This window comes from Apus apus, chromosome W (genome assembly GCF_020740795.1).
Source record: "Apus apus isolate bApuApu2 chromosome W, bApuApu2.pri.cur, whole genome shotgun sequence".
Classification (NCBI taxonomy): domain Eukaryota; kingdom Metazoa; phylum Chordata; class Aves; order Apodiformes; family Apodidae; genus Apus; species Apus apus.
Window position 1 is genome coordinate 10,589,841 of NC_067311.1, and position 19,812 is coordinate 10,609,652.

The 19,812-nt window shown below is 43.4% G+C and overlaps 1 protein-coding gene across 8 annotated transcripts in view; it reads right to left on the reverse strand.

The window, feature by feature from the left end:
- The window catches only part of LOC127395163 (F-BAR domain only protein 2-like), a 148,043-nt gene that overhangs the window by 102,638 nt on the left and 25,593 nt on the right, over positions 1-19,812 (reverse strand). For all 8 annotated transcript variants that reach the window (XM_051641660.1, XM_051641661.1, XM_051641662.1 and 5 more), the window contains 2 exons: positions 1,583-1,681; positions 477-573 (listed from right to left, as the gene is read on the reverse strand). In XM_051641660.1, the coding sequence (XP_051497620.1) occupies positions 477-573; positions 1,583-1,681 (196 nt within the window). The remainder of the gene's footprint in view (positions 1-476; positions 574-1,582; positions 1,682-19,812) is intronic.

The following is a 19,812-nucleotide window of genomic DNA, read 5'->3' on the forward strand; positions in this document are numbered from 1 at the left end:
TCGATGATCTTAAAGGTCTTTTTCAACCAAAATGATTCTAAGATTCTATAAGGAGCTTTATAGACATTTGTTCTGAATACATCCATAAATTTATATTAAATAAAATCTGAAAATATAATTTTTGCAAAAGCACATAGTGGAGATAAGTTTGTGCAAGGAACTTCAGTTTTTTAACAAATTTCACTGATGTACCAAGGAGCATTAATGTTTAAGAGCTTCTTACAAGACCTTCGTAGAGGGACTTACAGCTACAAATGCTATGCTTTATGAACACAAATACTACACTTACATAATAAACTGTATTGTTAAATTTCTATGAATCCTTTAATACCAAAGCTAATAAATTCTGATAATTTGAAATCGTAAGTATATCACCACTATAACATGTTAACAAATAGGGTTTGACCTTTTATTAGGAGTGGAAATCTACAGTTTTTAAATTAACATTTCCTACTCTGTCATTTTTCATCTCTTACCAGGTCTTTCCTTGCCAGTTCCTTTTGACTCAGCAAATTTCTTTATTAAACTCTCAACTGTAGTATTTGTCATGTTATTAATAAACTCTTCATGCACCTTCAAAAAAACAAACACCACAGAAAAGGAATTTTAAAACCAATAATTGAAATAATGTCATTAGCTTTTAAAACTGTTTTTCTCTAGAGGTAAGGTTCAAAATACTTGCCTCTAAAATATATTACAAGGCTTCTAAAAATCAACAGGCATTTTACCAACGAAATCCCTTCTTTGTTTTAGTATGTAGCAAGTGTGTGTATGATACAAGCAAGGAATGCAAGAATAGAGCCAGATGACAGGCCTAGGAGTTATTTCAATTTAAACCACTTTTGTAATCCATAATTTTCTGAATTTCTGAACACTGTTGCTGAAAGTCTTTTGCTCATAAAAATCCACATGTATAAAATATTTGGAAGCTTTTCAGACTGATATAATTTTATAGTTTTAAAGAAAAGCACAACTATCCTGAAATGTGTGCTAATTAATATCTAGGGAACAGAACTTTGAAATACACTAACAATTCCCAAAGTTGCCAAAATATTTTGTTTTCTGTTAACACAAAATTTCATTATTATGGAGCCTTATTCTGTAAAATTTGTGATACTGAACTTATAAATGCAACAGGAAGCAGTAAAAAAAAAAACAACAAACCAACAGCTTATGTTGAATGAAGATATTAAAAATATTTCCAATACAAAGAACTAAATTGAAGGATGATCCATTTAATAAAAAAAATTCCAGAGGCTTGAAAAACAAGAGAACACACATAAACATCACAAAAGACCAAACCAGCAATTTAGTAGATGTTCAAGTCTCCTTCAAATATCCCAAAGTTCAGTACTCACATAATGTTTGATGGCTGTGGTAAAAAGAACCACACCTGCTTACAAGTCTTTTGAATTCTGTGGATCACTTCTGTTCATTTACTTCTACTCATACTGGTTTAAAAAGTTACCGTCATTTGAAAGATGTGATCTTGTAAGTACCACAAACACAATAAGAAATGTTTCATTTAATAATTAGGAAAAATATGTAGTATGATTCAAACAAATGATAAAATAAATATTACCTCTCCTATTTGTAAATGAATTTCTTTTATGGTATTTGACAATGATTCTATAATCTCTTTCATATGAAGAAGGTGTGTTTCTTCAATGTCTTGAAATTTCTGTAAACCAATATAAGAAATTATTCATAATGAAAATAATTCTTGAAATACCAACCCTTGAATTTTAATAAATATTATAAAAAGATAAAACACTTTTTTCCCCGATCTTGATCATAGTAATTACAGTATTTAAAAAAAGGAAGAATTCCCAAAGTTATGAATGTACTTCATAATATCCTTAATACCCTTTAAGAACCATTATTCAACTTTTTTTTTTTACTTCCTCTTTAAACCTTCATCTATCTTTATTTTTTGAAAAGCCTGACCTATTTCTACCAACACCCTCAAACACCCTTTTCACCATAATTGAAGAGTTTTGTTTTTTCACCTGACCCCAGAAATCCTATTTCTAGGTATGTTTTGCAATTTCTCTTTATCATACTCTCTTCCTACTTACAGTATACACATGCTTTCTGTTTATCTAGTTAAATCTATATCCTTTGCTTCTTTAAAGGTGATTTGTTTGATCTTTAAACTTACTTTATAAGAACTTTGCAGTTTATCTGGAATTTGTCCTCCTGTTCCATCTTACCCAGGCTTCCACCTGACACCCGTTTTAAAACTATTTCCAATGTCTCTAATAACCTCTTCCTTGCCAAAGATTAGAACTAAAATGTTCTGATCCTCCCCAAAAGTCAACCACAGTGACCTTGAAATGACTCTGTCCTAGTTTGAGCCAGGATTAAGCCAATTTTCTTTCTACTGATTTTTTTTTTTTTCCTTCAGAAAGTTCTCTTTTAACAAGCAGCAAGCTTTCCAGCTAGTGGGCTGATAACACTCGAATGTTTATGTTACTGCTGAGATGCCAAGGTCACTTTGTTCTACTTAGTCAATCTGCAGCCTCAGATGCTACCGGGAGCAGAAGAGTTGTATGTGTTACCCTACTGTAGGGATGAGTGGACTAGACAGACTATAAAATTGGCCACAGTATTCCACGCTTCTACGTAAGCTCGGTGTAAGGTCAGAGATCACGCAGGTCAACTTCCTTCCTGCTTCTTGTTCACTTCTCTTCCGTCCATGGCCGGCATCCGTGGAGGACTCCATCTATCCATCACCATTGATCCCCAGACTCATGCATTCCTGACCCTCATAACTCTTTCCTCAGCTCCTGTCTGCTCTGCCACTATCTCTGGCAGCAGCTCAGGAGATGCCGTGGGAGTTTCTGGAGGTGGGGGGAGGCAACACGGTTTTGCACATTCCTGAACACATTTGCATATAATTGTACATATTTTCTTTTGTCATTAGTATTTAATTAAAGTTGTCTAGTTTAGTTCTCAATCCAGAAAGTCTCTCTCCATTATCTCTCTCCTTCCCTACCCGGGTGGGAGAGAGCATTACTGTCACTGGTTTAATTGCTGATCCTGAGTCAAACCGTGACAAACTCCTGTTCTGTCCTAGTTCTCTTCCTGCTTCTGTAACTTTCCAAACTTTTAGAGCACTACTTAACGCTCTCTTATTTTTGTGGGGTTCTCTGAAGACCACCTCTCTACATTTCACACCTCCTGCTAATCTGATTCACAAGAAGTACAACTCCATACAGACAAGTCAAATATCTCTTAACTTCTAAATTGTCTTTCCTTTGCCATACGTACATGCCTCTCTAGTCATCAAGCAAATTTGCATATTCCCCCCCCTCAAGCAGCCTCTTAATTACAGAGGATATGGTAATCCTCAATAGCCTATTCTATGACATTATGTAATCAGGCAGTCAGTAAAATAAGTAAACTATATAATTTTGCTTTCAAAGCTATCTATGGTCCATCTCTGTAATATCTGATTTCAATCACTATCAGGGTGTCAACACCTGTACACAGTGTGACCTTCCAGCCTGTTTCCACTACTTAATTTTTACCTAAAATCTAAATCAACTTGAGATTGTGCCAATGGCACTTCCTTCGTGCTTGGTTTGAACTCCCCTTAAGTCTGCAAAACATTCTCCTTTAAACTCTTCTCTATAATTCATATCAAAACAGCTGCCATTCAGCAATATTTTTTTTTGACAGTGGACAGCAACCCCCTCCTCTTGATTGTTTCCTGATTTTCCGTGTATTATTTCATAGTTAAGATTTAAAGTCTTTGAAGTGGAAGCCACCTTAGCCTTATATAGTACATAACACAGACTAAAGCTTCAAGGTACTAGAATACAATCACATCATTCATATCACAGCTATAATAATTAAACAAATTCTTTACTTTCACTTTTGAAAGATCAATTTTGAAAAGATGTACTGAAATTAATCTGCAATATTTATGAATCAACAAATGCAAGTCAATTCTTAGCATTTTAAGCGACAATAAAAATGATAAAATCAATAGGATCTTTCTCTATCCTGCTCAGCATAAACAGTTTAAGTAAGCATTACTCCTTTTTATAAAAATGTATATTTTCCTGTAAGTTTTAAAATGTGAAGAATTATTACTCACTCTTTATATATGCAGACTGCTCAACAGCAAAATTATACAGTCAACTGCACTCAGTTAAGACAGAAGGACTTGCAAATAACTTCGCACTTTCAGTTATTTGATCCATTCCAATAACTGACTGTGCTATGTATATATATAAAAAAAGCTTCTAAAAAGGTGGAATAACTGGCAAATAATGCATGTTTTCTTAACAACCACAAAACAATTGTATAATGCAACTATAGTTTTACTCAAATCTTTCAACGTGAAGAATTTCTACTAAATCCAATATCTAAACAACATCATGAAATATATTTTCCTACATCACAAAAAAACCTTCCATGTTTATTGCAGAAAAAAACCCATAACTTGCAATTTAAGACTAGGCAGATGATGTTTCTAAATTCAACCTCTCAAAATCATGTATCATGAGCCACGACACCTTGTCAACTGCAGGTAAGATAGCAAATGACAAAAAAGGAAAAATAGGTAAAATGTATACAACAGGATTGGTGGAGTTTGTGGAGTTTAACTACGAAAAGAGGACAATTAAGTGAGAACATTACTATGTGATTACCTAGAATAAAGCCACAGCAATTCAAGGTGTTTGCATGTTATGGTTTGAGGGGGCACAGGCTAATTTTATGGTATCAAGATGAGAACCCAGAGATAAGGTGTTTAGGATCCTAAGGGATCCAGGGGGACAAAGCAGATGGAAGGGAATACTGACCCCCCCCGTATTTCCTGCCATACCCTTCAGGAGGACCTGAAGTCTGCCCCTTCCTGCTCCCTTCTTCCTTTCTGCTCAGCTGCGCTCAGAGGTGTTGGAGAGAGGCTCGAGATTTGTCTTCAGGTTGCCACATGCTCTGCAGAATCAGAATCCATCAGGTTGCTGGAAAGAGCCTTGGACCCTTTTTCTGAGTCAACTCTGCCACAAGGGACTTTCGGACACTTATATCGGTGACCGCTGAAATCGGGTTTTGTATATATCAGTATCTTTTTTTCATTATCATCCCACCTGTTACTATTCCTTCCCTGTTCTATTAAACCTGTTTTAGATTTAACTTCCAACCTCAAATTCTCTCTTCTTTATTCCCCTTTTTATCTTCCCCTGGGAGGGTGGAGGGGAGTAACAGAGAGCAATTCTGTTCTCTGGGTTTTGGTTCACCCTGACCACTAAAACGAAACATTGCATCCTCAGAAAATTTTGTCTAAGACAGATTTCAGTTAAGCCAACTGGTTTTGCACTAAAACAGCCAGAAGTGTTCACACTGCTTATACTAATTCTGAAACAAAAATACTTCAAATTAAAATAATCTAGTGTGATTGAAGTGGACTTCCACATATTCATTAGTGTTATTTTTCCTAACGCATCATCTTTAAAGTAGCCCCCCTGCAACCAAACTGTAGATGTAGCAACACCATTATATTTAAAACAAATTCCAATATGGATAGCTGTGGAAGGTATTAGTTTCTGGGTGTCCATCATCATATTTTAATTTTGAGTAAAAGGGTTGTTGCAGTTAAGAAACTAAGGTCATTTACAAAAGTATAGTTTATAGTGAGAGGTAAACTTTGTTTTGCAATACAAAAATGATAAAATAGCTCAAAAACATGGTCACATTTTCCCAGCTGTAACATCTGGTATAGTAAAAACATTTTTTTCTCTACATCTCAACCTGGTTTAAATACCTAATGCCTACCTGTGGCAGAAGTACCCACCCTGCCAAAGACCTGAGCTTTCCACGTGTTGAAACCTGCTAAATTTTTTTATGTGATTACCTTGGCTTTTTCATGTGCTTACAGTGGCTGTTGCCAGGCACACAGTCCCTGGAAAATGGGGCCCCCAGACAATCAGAATTGACCACAGATCAGACTTGACTAGGGTATAAACAGAGGCCTGCTAGAAAGTCGATTTGAGTCAGTCCTCCTCAGAGCAGCAGGTCTGCAGTCAGGGACTCTCCCCTTAGGTCATGATGCTGCTCAAGGAAACTCCTCGAGGTTGAGTCCTCATCTTATTAGCGATTGCACTTTTTAGGTCATCCTTCTAAAGGACTGTTTGCAATACTTAGGAATTCTTAAGTCAGCTGTGTAGTATTATTCCTGCCTGACATCTAAATTTGTGGTTTGCTATTGTTTGTTGGAGTGCTGAATAATATCAGTCAGAATAAATATCATTTTGAGTGACTGTCCTGTTTTCTGGGGGCCTCCACGACACTACCTAATAACACAAATAAAGCTGCACAAAAAACATCTTAATATTCTGTCTCCAGATACAAAATAAAGTGTTACTTTTTTCATTCTTTTGTTGTAGTGAATTTTTCAAAATAATTTAAGACATTATAATAAGCCCATCTGATTTGCTTGCTGAAAGCCATGACATTTTCCTTCATTAATTCACTGAAAGTAAAAACTATTTCAAATACTCTTCATGTTTATTTTCTGTCAGTTCTAAACAAGAACTCCTTTTTATTACTCACAGCTTTCTTGCTCAAAGACAAATTTTCAGTGTACTTTTAGCAAGGTCAGTTTAATAAAGTCATATTTGGGTTTTTTTTCCTTATTGTTTCAGAGAGCAATAAGTCAACTGCTGTAACAACAGTTGTGGTCTTGTAAGGTAAAGAATAAACAACAGACAGCTTTTGTAAGACTAAATACTTAAAGCAACCTGACTGAACTTGCTCTGAAGTGGATCAAAAGCATTCACAGGATCTATTTCAATGGGGGGGGTTCAATAACTTCCAGAGCAAGGTAAATAACAAACCAGGCAGGAACTTCTTCAGTTATTCTAGATAGATCCAGAAGAGCCATGCTTGTATATGGGTTGAAACAAATCAACGGAACAGTTCCGTATTTTTCTGGAATTACTTGATTTCTTTGTATCAAAATGTGGGGTCTACAGCAAAAGTCAGGCTGCACTACAATTTATACATATCACACAATGATGGACTTACTGGAACACTTACTGAGCAACTACAATAGTTACATTAACAAGAATACTGCAAAACAGTTACCATTTTGGGTAACAGCATTATGTGTTCACATGTCAGTTTGCTTCCACCTTATTTATGGAAACTCTCCAGGAGAAATGTTACACTTCAATGGCAAAGATTATTTTGTTACTATTATATTTGTTTTAAGATACATTCAAGTTTAAAAATGTGGGAAACTTCTTTTCTTCCCCACATAAGTCTAAACAAAATGCCTTTTAAGCCAGCGAAGGACTAAAACAGACTTGCACGCGGCAGCGGTGAGAGCGCAGAGCGGCAGCGGTGAGAGCTGCTCCTTTAATTACTGAGGATTAGAGAAGAGACCGGGCTTCCCGGAGACGGCGAAGCCGGAGCAGAGCGAGGAGACCCGAGTCTGAGCGGGAATCCTGAGAGGAGCAGGAAGGCTGACGTGGCAGGGGGTGTGGCTGAGAACCGCGGCAAGGTTTAAAAGCGGCCATCTCGGCAGCTCCCTCAGAGCACGCGGCAGCGGTGAGAGCGCAGAGCGGCAGCGGCCGTCACAGGAAGTGAAGTGGCGCGAGGGCAGGGGGAGAGCGGCGTGAGTGGAGGCAGGAAGCAGAGAACACCAGTAAATTTCTCTAGCATGGTGGCAACACGCCCTAGAACTGTATTGAAGAAGGATATGGGAACTCAGACGGAGGTTCTGAGCAGGCACGCAGCCGTGCAGGTCTCTGGCTGCAGCGAGTGCCTGAGCCTGGCACTGGTGCCAGAGGGAGCCAGTGGCACCGCGTGTGTGCGGTGCGAGCAAATCGATGATCTCCTCAGGCAGGTGGTTAGACTGACAGAGGAGGTTGAAAGACTGAGAATTATCAGAGAATGTGAGAACGAAATAGATTGGTGGAGTCAAACCCTGAGGCAAGGGCAGGAGGAAGAGATGCTAGAACAAGTGATGGATCCCCTCCCCTCCTGTTCTCAGACAGAAGGAGAGAACTTTAGGAACATGGAGGAATGGAGGGAGGTCCGTCCTCGGAGAGGCAAGAAAAAACCCTCCCAACTCCGTCCATCCTCCGAATTGCCCTTGAAGAATAGGTACGAGGTCTTGGAACTTCAGGGAAAGGAAAATGAAGCTGGAGTGACAGATTTGTCTAGTGAACCGCCTATGACTTGTCACTCAGCTCCACGACTTAGGACTTCTTCAACTAAGAAGGAAAGGAGGGTAATTGTGGTGGGTGACTCCCTTCTGAGGGGAACAGAAGGGCCCATCTGTAGACCTGACCCATCCCACAGGGAGGTCTGCTGCCTCCCTGGGGCTCGCATTAGAGATGTTAAAAGGAAACTCTCTAGTATGGTAAATCCATCTGATTACTACCCACTGCTGATTTTTCAGGTTGGCAGTGACGAAATTACTACAAGAAATGTAAGGGCAATGAAGAGAGACTTCAGGGCCCTGGGACGGCTAGTTAGGGGGTCTGGAGTACAAGTCGTGTTTGCCTCCATACTGTCCTGGCTTGAGCCAGGATTAAGCCAATTTTTTTTTTCACTGATTTTTTTTTTCCTTCAGTAAGCTTTCTTGTAACTAGCAACTGTGTGTTCTGCTAGGCTGATAAGACAGTGGAATGTTTTTCTAACTACTGAGGCTTCAAGGTTACACCTTCACTCCGCCGGCTCAGACACTATGGGGAGATCTCTGACCCCCCCGTGGGAGGCTGAGTTAGACAGACAGCAAAATTGGCCAAAGATATTCCATTCCATATATCTACGTAAGCTCAGAGGAAGGACAGAGATCTTAGAAGACAGCTTCCTCCTTCTTCTCGCCGCTCTCTTCCGTCCATGGCCGGCGTCCGGGGAGGACTCTGCTCATCCATCACCGCCGACCCTTAGGCTCGAGCTCTCCTGACCCTCATAACTCTCCGCTTTCTCCAGCAGCGGCTCCGGGATTTCTCGGGACTCTTGCCAGTTCAGGGGAGTGCTGTGGGAGTTGCTGGGGGTGGGGGGAGGCGAGAGGCTTTTGCTCATATCTGAATATATCTGTATATAATTGTATATATTTTCTTGTGTGATTCATTAGTGTTTTAATTAAAGCTGTGTAGTTTAGTTTTCAATCCAGCCAAGTCTCTCTCCTTTTCTCTCTCTCCTTCCCTGACTGGGTGGGGGGGGGGAGGGGATCGAGAGCATTGTTGTCGGACCTGAGTCAAACGGTGACAACAATTTAATTGGCGCCCAACGTGGGGCTTGATTTTAAGCCCAGATTACACATTTTCATCAATTGGGAGTGTCCAAAATTCCATCTCTGAGGGGAGGAATCCCTCAGATAGCAATGAGCAATAATTCTGCTGAGTGTGCTGACGGATTGAAAACTGAACAGACACTTGCTGCAATGAATCTACTGGATCTTTTTCCAAACCTGCAATTGTATATGTGGTATGTAGCCGAGGGCATTCTGCACTTTGTAGCTGCTCTTGTGATTCATTTGTGGTTTATTGACAGAACTGTAGCCATAGTCAACCGTATCATTACCAGCCTAGTGATCCTAGGGATGATGATACTGTTCTCTATGGGGTCACTGTATGTGTACGGTTACACTGCTAGTCCTACTGGTACAACTCCTAAAGTGAATAGAACAGTCCATGTTGATAACAGCAATAGCTGGTTCAATTTTACCTCTCCATATTCTCTTAAGCTGAATCTCCCAGCTCTTGATGTGAATAGCATGGTTGCAGTGGGGATGTTTTTGCTGAATGTTTATAATATATTGTGGATGCGTAGGGCCAGATGCTGTTCTGCTCACTGCCACTCCCCCACAGGCAATGTTGCTGCCACTGCTGCTGCCAACACCACTGCTGCCAATACCACCACTCCTGCTGCTACAAAAACAACTGCTTCTACAAAGAAAAAGCCTGATCCATCGCGAACCAAGCTAGTTAACCCTGTGACTAAGAGCAAGGCAAAGCGCTCCGCCCTTTTCACCCGCTCCCGTCTGAGATATCCAGAGTTCCTTGAAGCAGCAGAAGGTGAGGGTGAGGAAGAAGAGGATCCTAATACAGTTGATGGAGCAGGTACCTCTCAGACAGAGGCTGACGGTGAGGAAGGGAAGGATTCTAAATCAGATGATGGAGCAGGTACCTCTCAGACAGATAAAAAACCAGACCACTCTCAGACAGATAGAAAACCAAACCACTCTCAAGCAAATAAAAGAACAGCAGGTCCTCCTCAATCAGATGACGACGATGACCTTGCCCACCCTTTCTCTATGAAAGAACTGCGCCTCATGAGAAAGGACTTCACCCGCATTGATGGTGAGGGAATCCTTCCTTGGCTGCTCCGATGCTTTGATAGTGGTGCTGAGACCTACAATGTGGATGAGAGAGAAGCCAAGCAGTTGGGATCCCTGGCTAGAGATGCTGGTATTGACAGAGCACTTAGTAGTAAGACAGGAACTACTACCCTGTGGGACCGACTTCTTTCAGCTGTGAGAGAGAGATACCCCCACAAGGGTGACATCGGATGGTGCCGAAGCAGAACGCCCACTCTCAAGAAAGCCATCACCTACTTGAGAGAGATAGCTGTGCGAGAAGTGATTTATAATAACGATGGAATCACAGATCCTGATGATGTTGAGTGTGACACGCAAATGTTCCGAAAGTTTGTTCAGGCTGTACCAGCAGCGCATGCCCACATATTCTCCTTCATGGGGTGTTTTGAAGGTTACGAAAGACCAACTGTACATGAGGTAACTGTTAAAGCACGACAGTATGGAGACATCCTCTCTGATTCCCTTTACTTCCAAACCTCAGCCGTTAAGAAAATGGTTGACAGGAAGTATAAGATGCCAAATGGAAGTAAACTCCAGACTCTTCCTAGAGACAACTGGTCACGTGTTGCAGCCATTAAGAAGAGACGTCCTGCTACGAGACAGCAGCAAGGAAGACAGGACTCACTGCGACGCCACCTGTGGTCTCTCTTGAAAAATCACTTTAGAGAGGACATGAGAGTCTGGGACAAGAAACCCACTGATATGCTCCAGTTACGTGTGCAAAAGCTTCTAAACAGAACAAAGCCAGGAGATGGTTCTTCCAAGAAGAAGGTTGCACCAGTCAACAACCAGGATGGTTCATCGAGCTCTAGTGCTCAACCCTAGGGATGCCCTGCCTCCAGCCAGGAGGAGGAGAGGGACAACCGAGTTTATTGGACTGTGTGGATTCGGTGGCCTGGCACATCAGAACCACAAAGATATAAAGCTTTGGTGGACACTGGTGCACAGTGCACTCTATTGCCATCGAATCATAAAGGGACAAACCCTGTCACTATCTCTGGAGTGACAGGAGGTTCTCAACAACTGACTGTTGTGGAGGCCGGTGTGAGCCTCACTGGTAAGGAGTGGCAAACGCACCCTATAGTGACTGGCCCAGGTGCTCCGTGCATCCTTGGCATACACTATCTCAGGAAAGGATACTTCCGTGACCCGAAAGGGTACCGGTGGGCCTTTGGTATAGCAGCTGTAGAGACTGAGGACACCGAACAGCTGCGTACTTTGTCTGGCCTTTCAGATGACCCTTCTGTAGTAGGGTTGCTGGAGGTTGAAGACCAACAGGTGCCAATTGCCACTTCAACAGTGCATAGACGACAGTATCGCACCAACAGAGACTCTGTGATCCCCATTCATAAGCTGATTCGGCAATTGGAAAGCCAAGGTGTGATTAGCAGGACTCATTCACCCTTCAACAGTCCTATCTGGCCAGTGCGAAAGCCTGATGGCGAGTGGAGGCTGACAGTGGACTATCGTGGCCTGAATGAGGTGACACCACCACTTAGTGCTGCTGTACCGGACATGCTAGAGCTTCAGTATGAGTTGGAGTCAAAAGCAGCTAGGTGGTATGCCACTATTGACATTGCTCATGCATTCTTCTCTATTCCCATAGCACCAGAGTGCAGGCCACAGTTTGCTTTCACCTGGAGGGGAGTCCAGTACACCTGGAATCGACTGCCCCAGGGGTGGAAACACAGCTCAACCATTTGCCATGGACTGATCCATGCTGCACTGGAGAAGGGTGAAGCTCCAGAACACCTGCAGTATATTGATGACATCATTGTGTGGGGTGACACATCAGAAGAAGTTTTTGAGAAAGGTAAAAAGATCATCCAAATTCTTCTGGATGCTGGTTTTGCTGTAAAAAGAAGCAAGGTCAAGGGACCTTCGCGAGAGATCCAGTTCCTGGGAATCAAGTGGCAAGATGGTCGTCGCCAGATCCCAATGGATGTGATTAACAAAGTAACAGCTATGGCCCCACCATCAACTAAAAAGGACACTCAAACCTTTTTAGGGACTGTTGGTTTCTGGAGAATGCATATTCCATGTTACAGTGAAATTGTGAAACCTCTCTATGAGGTGACCAGAAAGAAGAATGATTTCAAATGGGGTCCTGACCAACAGAAAGCTTTTGAGCAGATTAAGAAGGAGATTGCGCAGGCAATGGCCCTTGGACCAGTTCGAACAGGGCCAGACATCAAGAACGTGCTCTACACTGCAGCGGGACACAATGGTCCCAACTGGAGCCTCTGGCAGAAAGCACCAGGGGAAACTCGAGGTCGACCCCTGGGATTCTGGAGCCGGAGCTACAGAGGTTCCGAGGCCAACTACACAACAACTGAGAAGGAGATACTTGCAGCATATGAAGGAGTCAGAGCCGCTTCAGAAGTGATTGGCACTGAAGCACAGCTCTTTCTGGCGCCCAGGCTACCGGTGCTGAGATTCATGTTCGAGAATAACCTTTCTCCTGTCCATCATGCCACCGATGTGACTTGGAGTAAATGGACTGCTTTGATCACCCAAAGAGCCCGAATAGGGAAACCTAATCGTCCAGGTATTGTGGAAGCAATTACAAACTGGCCAGAAGGCACCCACTTTGGAATGCCACCACAAGAAGTGGTGAGACGAGCTCAAGAAGCTCCACCATATGATCATCTACCAGAGACTGAGAAACAATTTGCTCTTTTCACCGATGGCTCCTGTCGTCTTGTAGGGAACCACCGGAAGTGGAAAGCTGCCGTGTGGAGTCCTACACGACTGGTTGCACAAGCAGCTGAAGGAGAAGGTGAATCAAGTCAGTTTGCAGAGGTCAAAGCCATCCAGCTGGCTTTGGACATTGCTGAGCGAGAGGGGTGGCCGAGACTCTACCTCTACACTGACTCGTGGATGGCAGCAAACGCCTTGTGGGGTTGGCTAAAACAGTGGCAGCAGAATAACTGGCAGCGAAAGGGTAAACCTATTTGGGTTGCTGACCTGTGGAAAGACATTGCAGCTCGGATAGAGAAACTGGAGGTAAAAGTGCGTCATGTGGATGCACACGTGCCTCTGAGTCGAGCCACTGAGGAACATCGACACAACCAACGAGCGGATGAGGCTGCTCAAGTGTTCCAAGTAGACTTAGACTGGGAACACAAGGGTGAGCTTTTTCTGGCTCGGTGGGCCCATGATGCTTCAGGTCATCAGGGCAGAGATGCAACATACAAATGGGCTTGTGACCGAGGGGTGGACTTAACCATGGACACTATTGCACAGGTGATCCATGACTGTGAGACATGTGCTGCAATTAAGCAGGCAAAACGGTTGAAACCTTTGTGGTATGAGGGGAGGTGGTCAAAGTACAGATTTGGAGAGGCCTGGCAAATTGACTACATCACACTTCCTCAGAGCCGCCAGGGTAAGCGCTATGTGCTTACAATGGTGGAAACAAGTACAGGATGGTTGGAGACATATCCTGTGCCTCATGCCACAGCCAGGAATACTATTCTGGGTCTTGAGAAGAAAATTTTGTGGAGACATGGTACTCCAGAGAGAATTGAGTCAGACAATGGGACTCATTTCAAAAACAGTCTTGTCACTGATTGGGCTAAAGAGCATGGTATTGAATGGATCTACCATATCCCATACTATGCACAGGCCTCAGGGAAAGTTGAAAGGTACAATGGTCTGTTGAAGGCTACCCTAAAGGCAATGGGTGGTGGAACCTTCAAAAACTGGGATAAAAATTTGGCAAAGGCCACCTGGTTGGTTAATACCAGGGGATCCATCAATCGGGCTGGTCCTGCCCAGTCAGACCTTTTGCATACTGCAGATGGGGATAAAGTCCCTGTGGTATGTGAAAGAAACCTGCTGGGTAAAAGTGTTTGGGTCTATCCTGCTTCAGGCAAAGGTAAACCTGTCAGGGGTATTGCTTTTGCTCAGGGGCCTGGACATACCTGGTGTGTGATGATGGAGGATGGTGAAGTACAATATGTACCTCAAGGTAATCTGACTTTGGGAGAGAATCCTTAATTTGACAGCTGGTAATGTATAGAGCCTGTATGTAATATATGGTATGGAATAAGGGGTGGAATGTCCTGGCTTGAGCCAGGATTAAGCCAATTTTTTTTTTCACTGATTTTTTTTTTCCTTCAGTAAGCTTTCTTGTAACTAGCAACTGTGTGTTCTGCTAGGCTGATAAGACAGTGGAATGTTTTTCTAACTACTGAGGCTTCAAGGTTACACCTTCACTCCGCCGGCTCAGACACTATGGGGAGATCTCTGACCCCCCCGTGGGAGGCTGAGTTAGACAGACAGCAAAATTGGCCAAAGATATTCCATTCCATATATCTACGTAAGCTCAGAGGAAGGACAGAGATCTTAGAAGACAGCTTCCTCCTTCTTCTCGCCGCTCTCTTCCGTCCATGGCCGGCGTCCGGGGAGGACTCTGCTCATCCATCACCGCCGACCCTTAGGCTCGAGCTCTCCTGACCCTCATAACTCTCCGCTTTCTCCAGCAGCGGCTCCGGGATTTCTCGGGACTCTTGCCAGTTCAGGGGAGTGCTGTGGGAGTTGCTGGGGGTGGGGGGAGGCGAGAGGCTTTTGCTCATATCTGAATATATCTGTATATAATTGTATATATTTTCTTGTGTGATTCATTAGTGTTTTAATTAAAGCTGTGTAGTTTAGTTTTCAATCCAGCCAAGTCTCTCTCCTTTTCTCTCTCTCCTTCCCTGACTGGGTGGGGGGGGGAGGGGATCGAGAGCATTGTTGTGGGACCTGAGTCAAACGGTGACACATACCTCCTGCAAGAATGGGTGGAGAGATAAGCAGGAAGAGTTTAATGATGAACGAATGGCTAAGAGACTGGTGCCAAAGGCAGGGCTTTGGCTTTTTTGATCATGGGCTGCTCTATGAGACACCTGGCCTGATGGTGGCAGGTGGGATGCACCTGTCCCAGAGGGGGAAAAGGCTTTTGGGGCAGGACTTAGCAGGGCTCATTGAGAGAGCTTTAAACTAGATGTGAAGGGGGAAGGGGAGAAAACTGGGTCTGTTGGGGACAAGCCCATGAGGAACATACCAGGGCCTGTAGGAGGATGGGCTAAGGAGGATTTAGTCCCACCTATGTGCTCTACTTGCTTCCTGAAATGCCTGTACACCAATGCACGCAGCATGGGGAATAAACAGGAAGAGTTAGAGGTCTGTGTGCGGTCTAAGGGTTATGATCTGGTAGCAATAACAGAGACATGGTGGGACAGCTCACACGACTGGAATGTGGCCATGGATGGCTATGTGCTTTTTAGGAAAGATCGGTTGGTGAAGCGAGGTGGTGGAGTTGCCCTTTATGTGAGAGAGCAACTAGAATGTATTGAATTTTGTACAGGGGCTGATGAGGGGCAAGTTGAAATTCTGTGGGTAAGAATTAAAGGACAGGGTAGTATGGGTGACACAGTTGTGGGGGTCTACTACAGACCTCCTGATCAAGATGAGGAAGTTGATGAGGCTTTCTACAGGCAGCTGAAAGCAGCCTCACAACTACAGTCCTTGGTCCTCATGGGAGATTTTAACTATCCCGATATCTGCTGGAAGACTTATACAGCCAGCCTTTCACAGTCTAGGAGGTTCCTCCAATGCATTGATGACAACTTCTTAATGCAAATGGTGGATAAGCCGACTAGAAGAGGAGCGCTGCTGGATCTTGTGCTCACCAACAAGGAGGGCCTTATTGAAGCAGTGGTGGTCAATGGCAACCTTGGCTGCAGTGACCATGAGATGGTGGAGTTCAGGATCCTGTGTGGGAGGAACAGAATTTCCAGCAGGACCAGAACCCTGGACTTCTACAGAGCAAACTTCGACCTCCTCAACCAATTGTTAAGGGAAGTCCCATGGGACAGAGTGCTAGAAGGTAAAGGGGCTGAAGATAGCTGGACAATATTCAAGGACCACTTCTTGCAAGCACAGCATCAGTGTGTCCCAATGGGTAGAAAATCTAGTAAGGGAGCTAGGAGACCAGCGTGGTTAAAAAAGGAACTGCTGGGGAAACTCAAGTGGAAGAGGAAAATCTATAGATCATGGAAGGAGGGACTGGTCACTTGGGAGGAATATAGGAATGTTGTCAGGGAATGTAGGGAGGCAACCAGGAAAGCTAAGGCCTCCTTGGAACTTAACCTTGCAAGTCGGGTTAAGGACAGTAGAAAGGGCTTTTTCAAATACATAGCCAACAAAGCTAATACCAGAGGCAATATAGGCCCACTGCTGAATGAGGTGGGTGCCCTGGTGACAGAGGATATGAAGAAGGCAGAGGTGCTGAATGCCTTCTTTGCCTCTGTCTTTACTCCTGCAGGCTTTTCCCATGAGCCCCAGATTCATATAACCCCAGAAGTAGTCAAGATAGGTGAGGACATAGTAGATGAGGATTGGGTTAGGGATCAGTTGCATAATCTGGACATCCATAAATCGATGGGTCCGGATGAAATGCATCCAAGGGTGCTGAGGGAGCTGGCGGAGGTCATTGCTAGTCCACTCTCCATCATCTTCGGTAAGTCTTGGGTAACAGGAGAGGTGCCTGAGGACTGGAGGATAGCAAATGTCACTCCAGTCTACAAGAAGGGCAAGAAGGAGGACCCGGGTAACTATAGACTGGTCAGCCTCACCTCCATCCCTGGAAAGGTAATGGAACAACTTGTCCTTGGCACTATCTCTAGACACATCAAGGAGATGGGGGTCATCAAGAGCAGTCAACATGGTTTTACCAAGGGTAAGTCATGTTTGACTAACCTCATAGCCTTCTATGAGGAAATTACTAGGTGGATAGATGATGGTAGAGCGGTAGATGTGGTCTATCTTGATTTCAGTAAAGCATTTGACACGGTCTCCCACAGCATCCTTGTAGATAAGTTGATCAAGTATGGGTTTGATGATCAGGCAGTGAGGTGGATCAAGAACTGGTTGAAAGGAAGAAGTCAGAGAGTTGTAGTCAATGGGGCAGAATCTAGTTGGAGGCCTGTGACTAGTGGAGTCCCTCAGGGGTCGGTACTGGGACCGGTGTTGTTCAATATCTTCATCAACGACCTGGATGAGGGCACAGAATGTACCCTCAGCAAGTTTGCTGATGACACCAAGCTGGGAGGAGTGGCTGACACACCAGAAGGCTGTGCTGCCATTCAGAGAGACTTAGACAGGCTGGAGACTTGGGCGGGGAAAAACCTGATGAAGTTTAACAAGAGCAAGTGTAGAGTTTTGCATTTGGGGAAGAAAAATGTCATGCACCAGTACAGGTTGGGGGCTGAGCTGCTGGAGAGCAGTGTAGGTGAAAGGGACCTGGGGGTCATGGTAGACAGGAGGATGACCATGAGTCAGCAGTGTGCCCTTGTGGCTAAGAAGGCCAATGGCATCCTGGGGTGTATTAGAAAGGGTGTGGTTAGTAGGTCAAGAGAGGTTCTCCTCCCCCTCTATTCTGCATTGGTGAGGCCACATCTGGAATATTGTGTCCAGTTCTGGGCCCCTCAGTTCAAGAAGGACAGGGAAGTGCTTGAAAGAGTCCAGCGCAGAGCCACAAGGATGATTAAGGGAGTGGAACATCTCCCTTATGAGGAAAGGCTGAGGGAGCTGGGTCTCTTTAGTTTGGAGAAAAGGAGACTGAGGGGGGACCTCATCAATGTTTACAAATATGTAAAGGGTGAGTGTCAAGACGATGGAGTTAAGCTTTTTTCGGTGATGACCAGTGATAGGACAAGGAGTAATGGATACAAGTTGGAGCATAGGAGGTTTAAGATGAATATCAGGAAAAATTTTTTTACTGTAAGAGTGACAGAGCACTGGAACAGGCTGCCCAGAGAGGTTGTGGAGTCTCCTTCGCTGGAGACATTCAAAACCCGCCTGGACGCCTTCCTGTGTGATGTACTCTAGGTGACCCTGCTCTGGCAGGGGGGTTGGACTAGATGATCTTTCGAGGTCCCTTCCAACCCCTATGATTCTATGATTCTATGATTGCTTCTCAAGGACAACTGAACCCAAAAACAACACTCTCTCTCTCTCTAGTAGCCACTTACATTTGCATTTTCCCTAAACATCATCCCTCAGTTTGTTAACCCTTAATAAACCGATTAATTCGTGTAGTAAACATTGGTCTTAGAGGCAATTTCTGAGCGGGGGGGGGTGGGGGTGCTTTCTAGCTACCACCCTAAAATACGGTCCCGCGGTGGCCGTTCCTGTGAGAGGCGAGCGCCACGTGTGACCCTCGGGCTTATTCAACAGCCCCTCCACATCGGGGGGGGGGGGGGGAAAAGCCGTGAAAGCACCTGACAGCCGGTAGCCCCCCAATACTGGCTCGTGACAGCCTAGTCCCAAAATCCCCAAGTGTTTGGAATCACACATGCCAACACCAATCAAACTGCCTAGGGGTAACTGATATTTTAACACAAATATTTTAAATTACAGTTAGAGAGACAAAACTCTAAGGCAACAGATATAAATGTATAAGATAAACACACAATCAAGTAAGTCCAAGCCATCTGCCAAACACTAAGTCAGCTTAAATATGCAAATCTCTACCCTTAGTACCAGATTACCTCTTCCTTTGAGCCAATACAAGTGCATGTGTGATCTCTCAATAAACCAAACCCCAGGTCTCTTCTGGGTTAAAGCCAACCTTCCTTAATATATTAGTTTTAGTTGGATTAGTTCAACAGGGTAGTTCCTCTTACAAATACTTTACAAAGGAAGCAGCATGGAAAGAGGACAACTGCTGGTTTTGACAATTTAAAACATATTTTGAAAACACAGCTTCCCATACCAGAGAGAAGAACAGGCCTTATAACCCAGACCATGGTACCTATTAATTTTCTTGGTTACTTTTAAAATAAAGCCTTTTTTATACCACTGATTAACTCCAGTCATCACTGTCTTACACTACAAAACAAAAAATAAGCATTCAAGAGTCATGTATATTTTTTAAATGAGGAAAAAAAAATTAACTCAGAGAAAAAAAGCATAAGGAGTACAGCTCCTCCAACTAGAACCTAGATAAGATACTACACAAAAAGATACCTACTGTGAACTCTTCAATAGAAGGATGTCAATACTCTTTACTTAAGTCACATTAAAGGCAGAATTTTGCAGTAGCATGCCAGATCACTTCTTTGTTACAAATGGCTGAACTGGAGGGGTGGGTGGGAGGGAAGAGTTCTGGTATGTGATATGTTTGGTACTCTTTCTGTAACAGCTGTATTGAGTATTTATTCAGAGATGAACTAGATCAAGTTCTAATGTAGTTTTCAAAGTAGAAAAGCAGTTTATAGTTTAGGACAGGACAGCTTTTTACATATCAGCCTACATAATCCTCATATGGTTAAATCTTAATTTCCAAGGAGTTAAGGAAAATCCTAACACTTTTCCACTCCTACATTAGCAATGCAAGTATGATGACTGAATCTCCCTAATAATTCAAACCATGCCTAAAAATTAATCTTTGAAACTAAGGAAGAGAGCAAAGAATC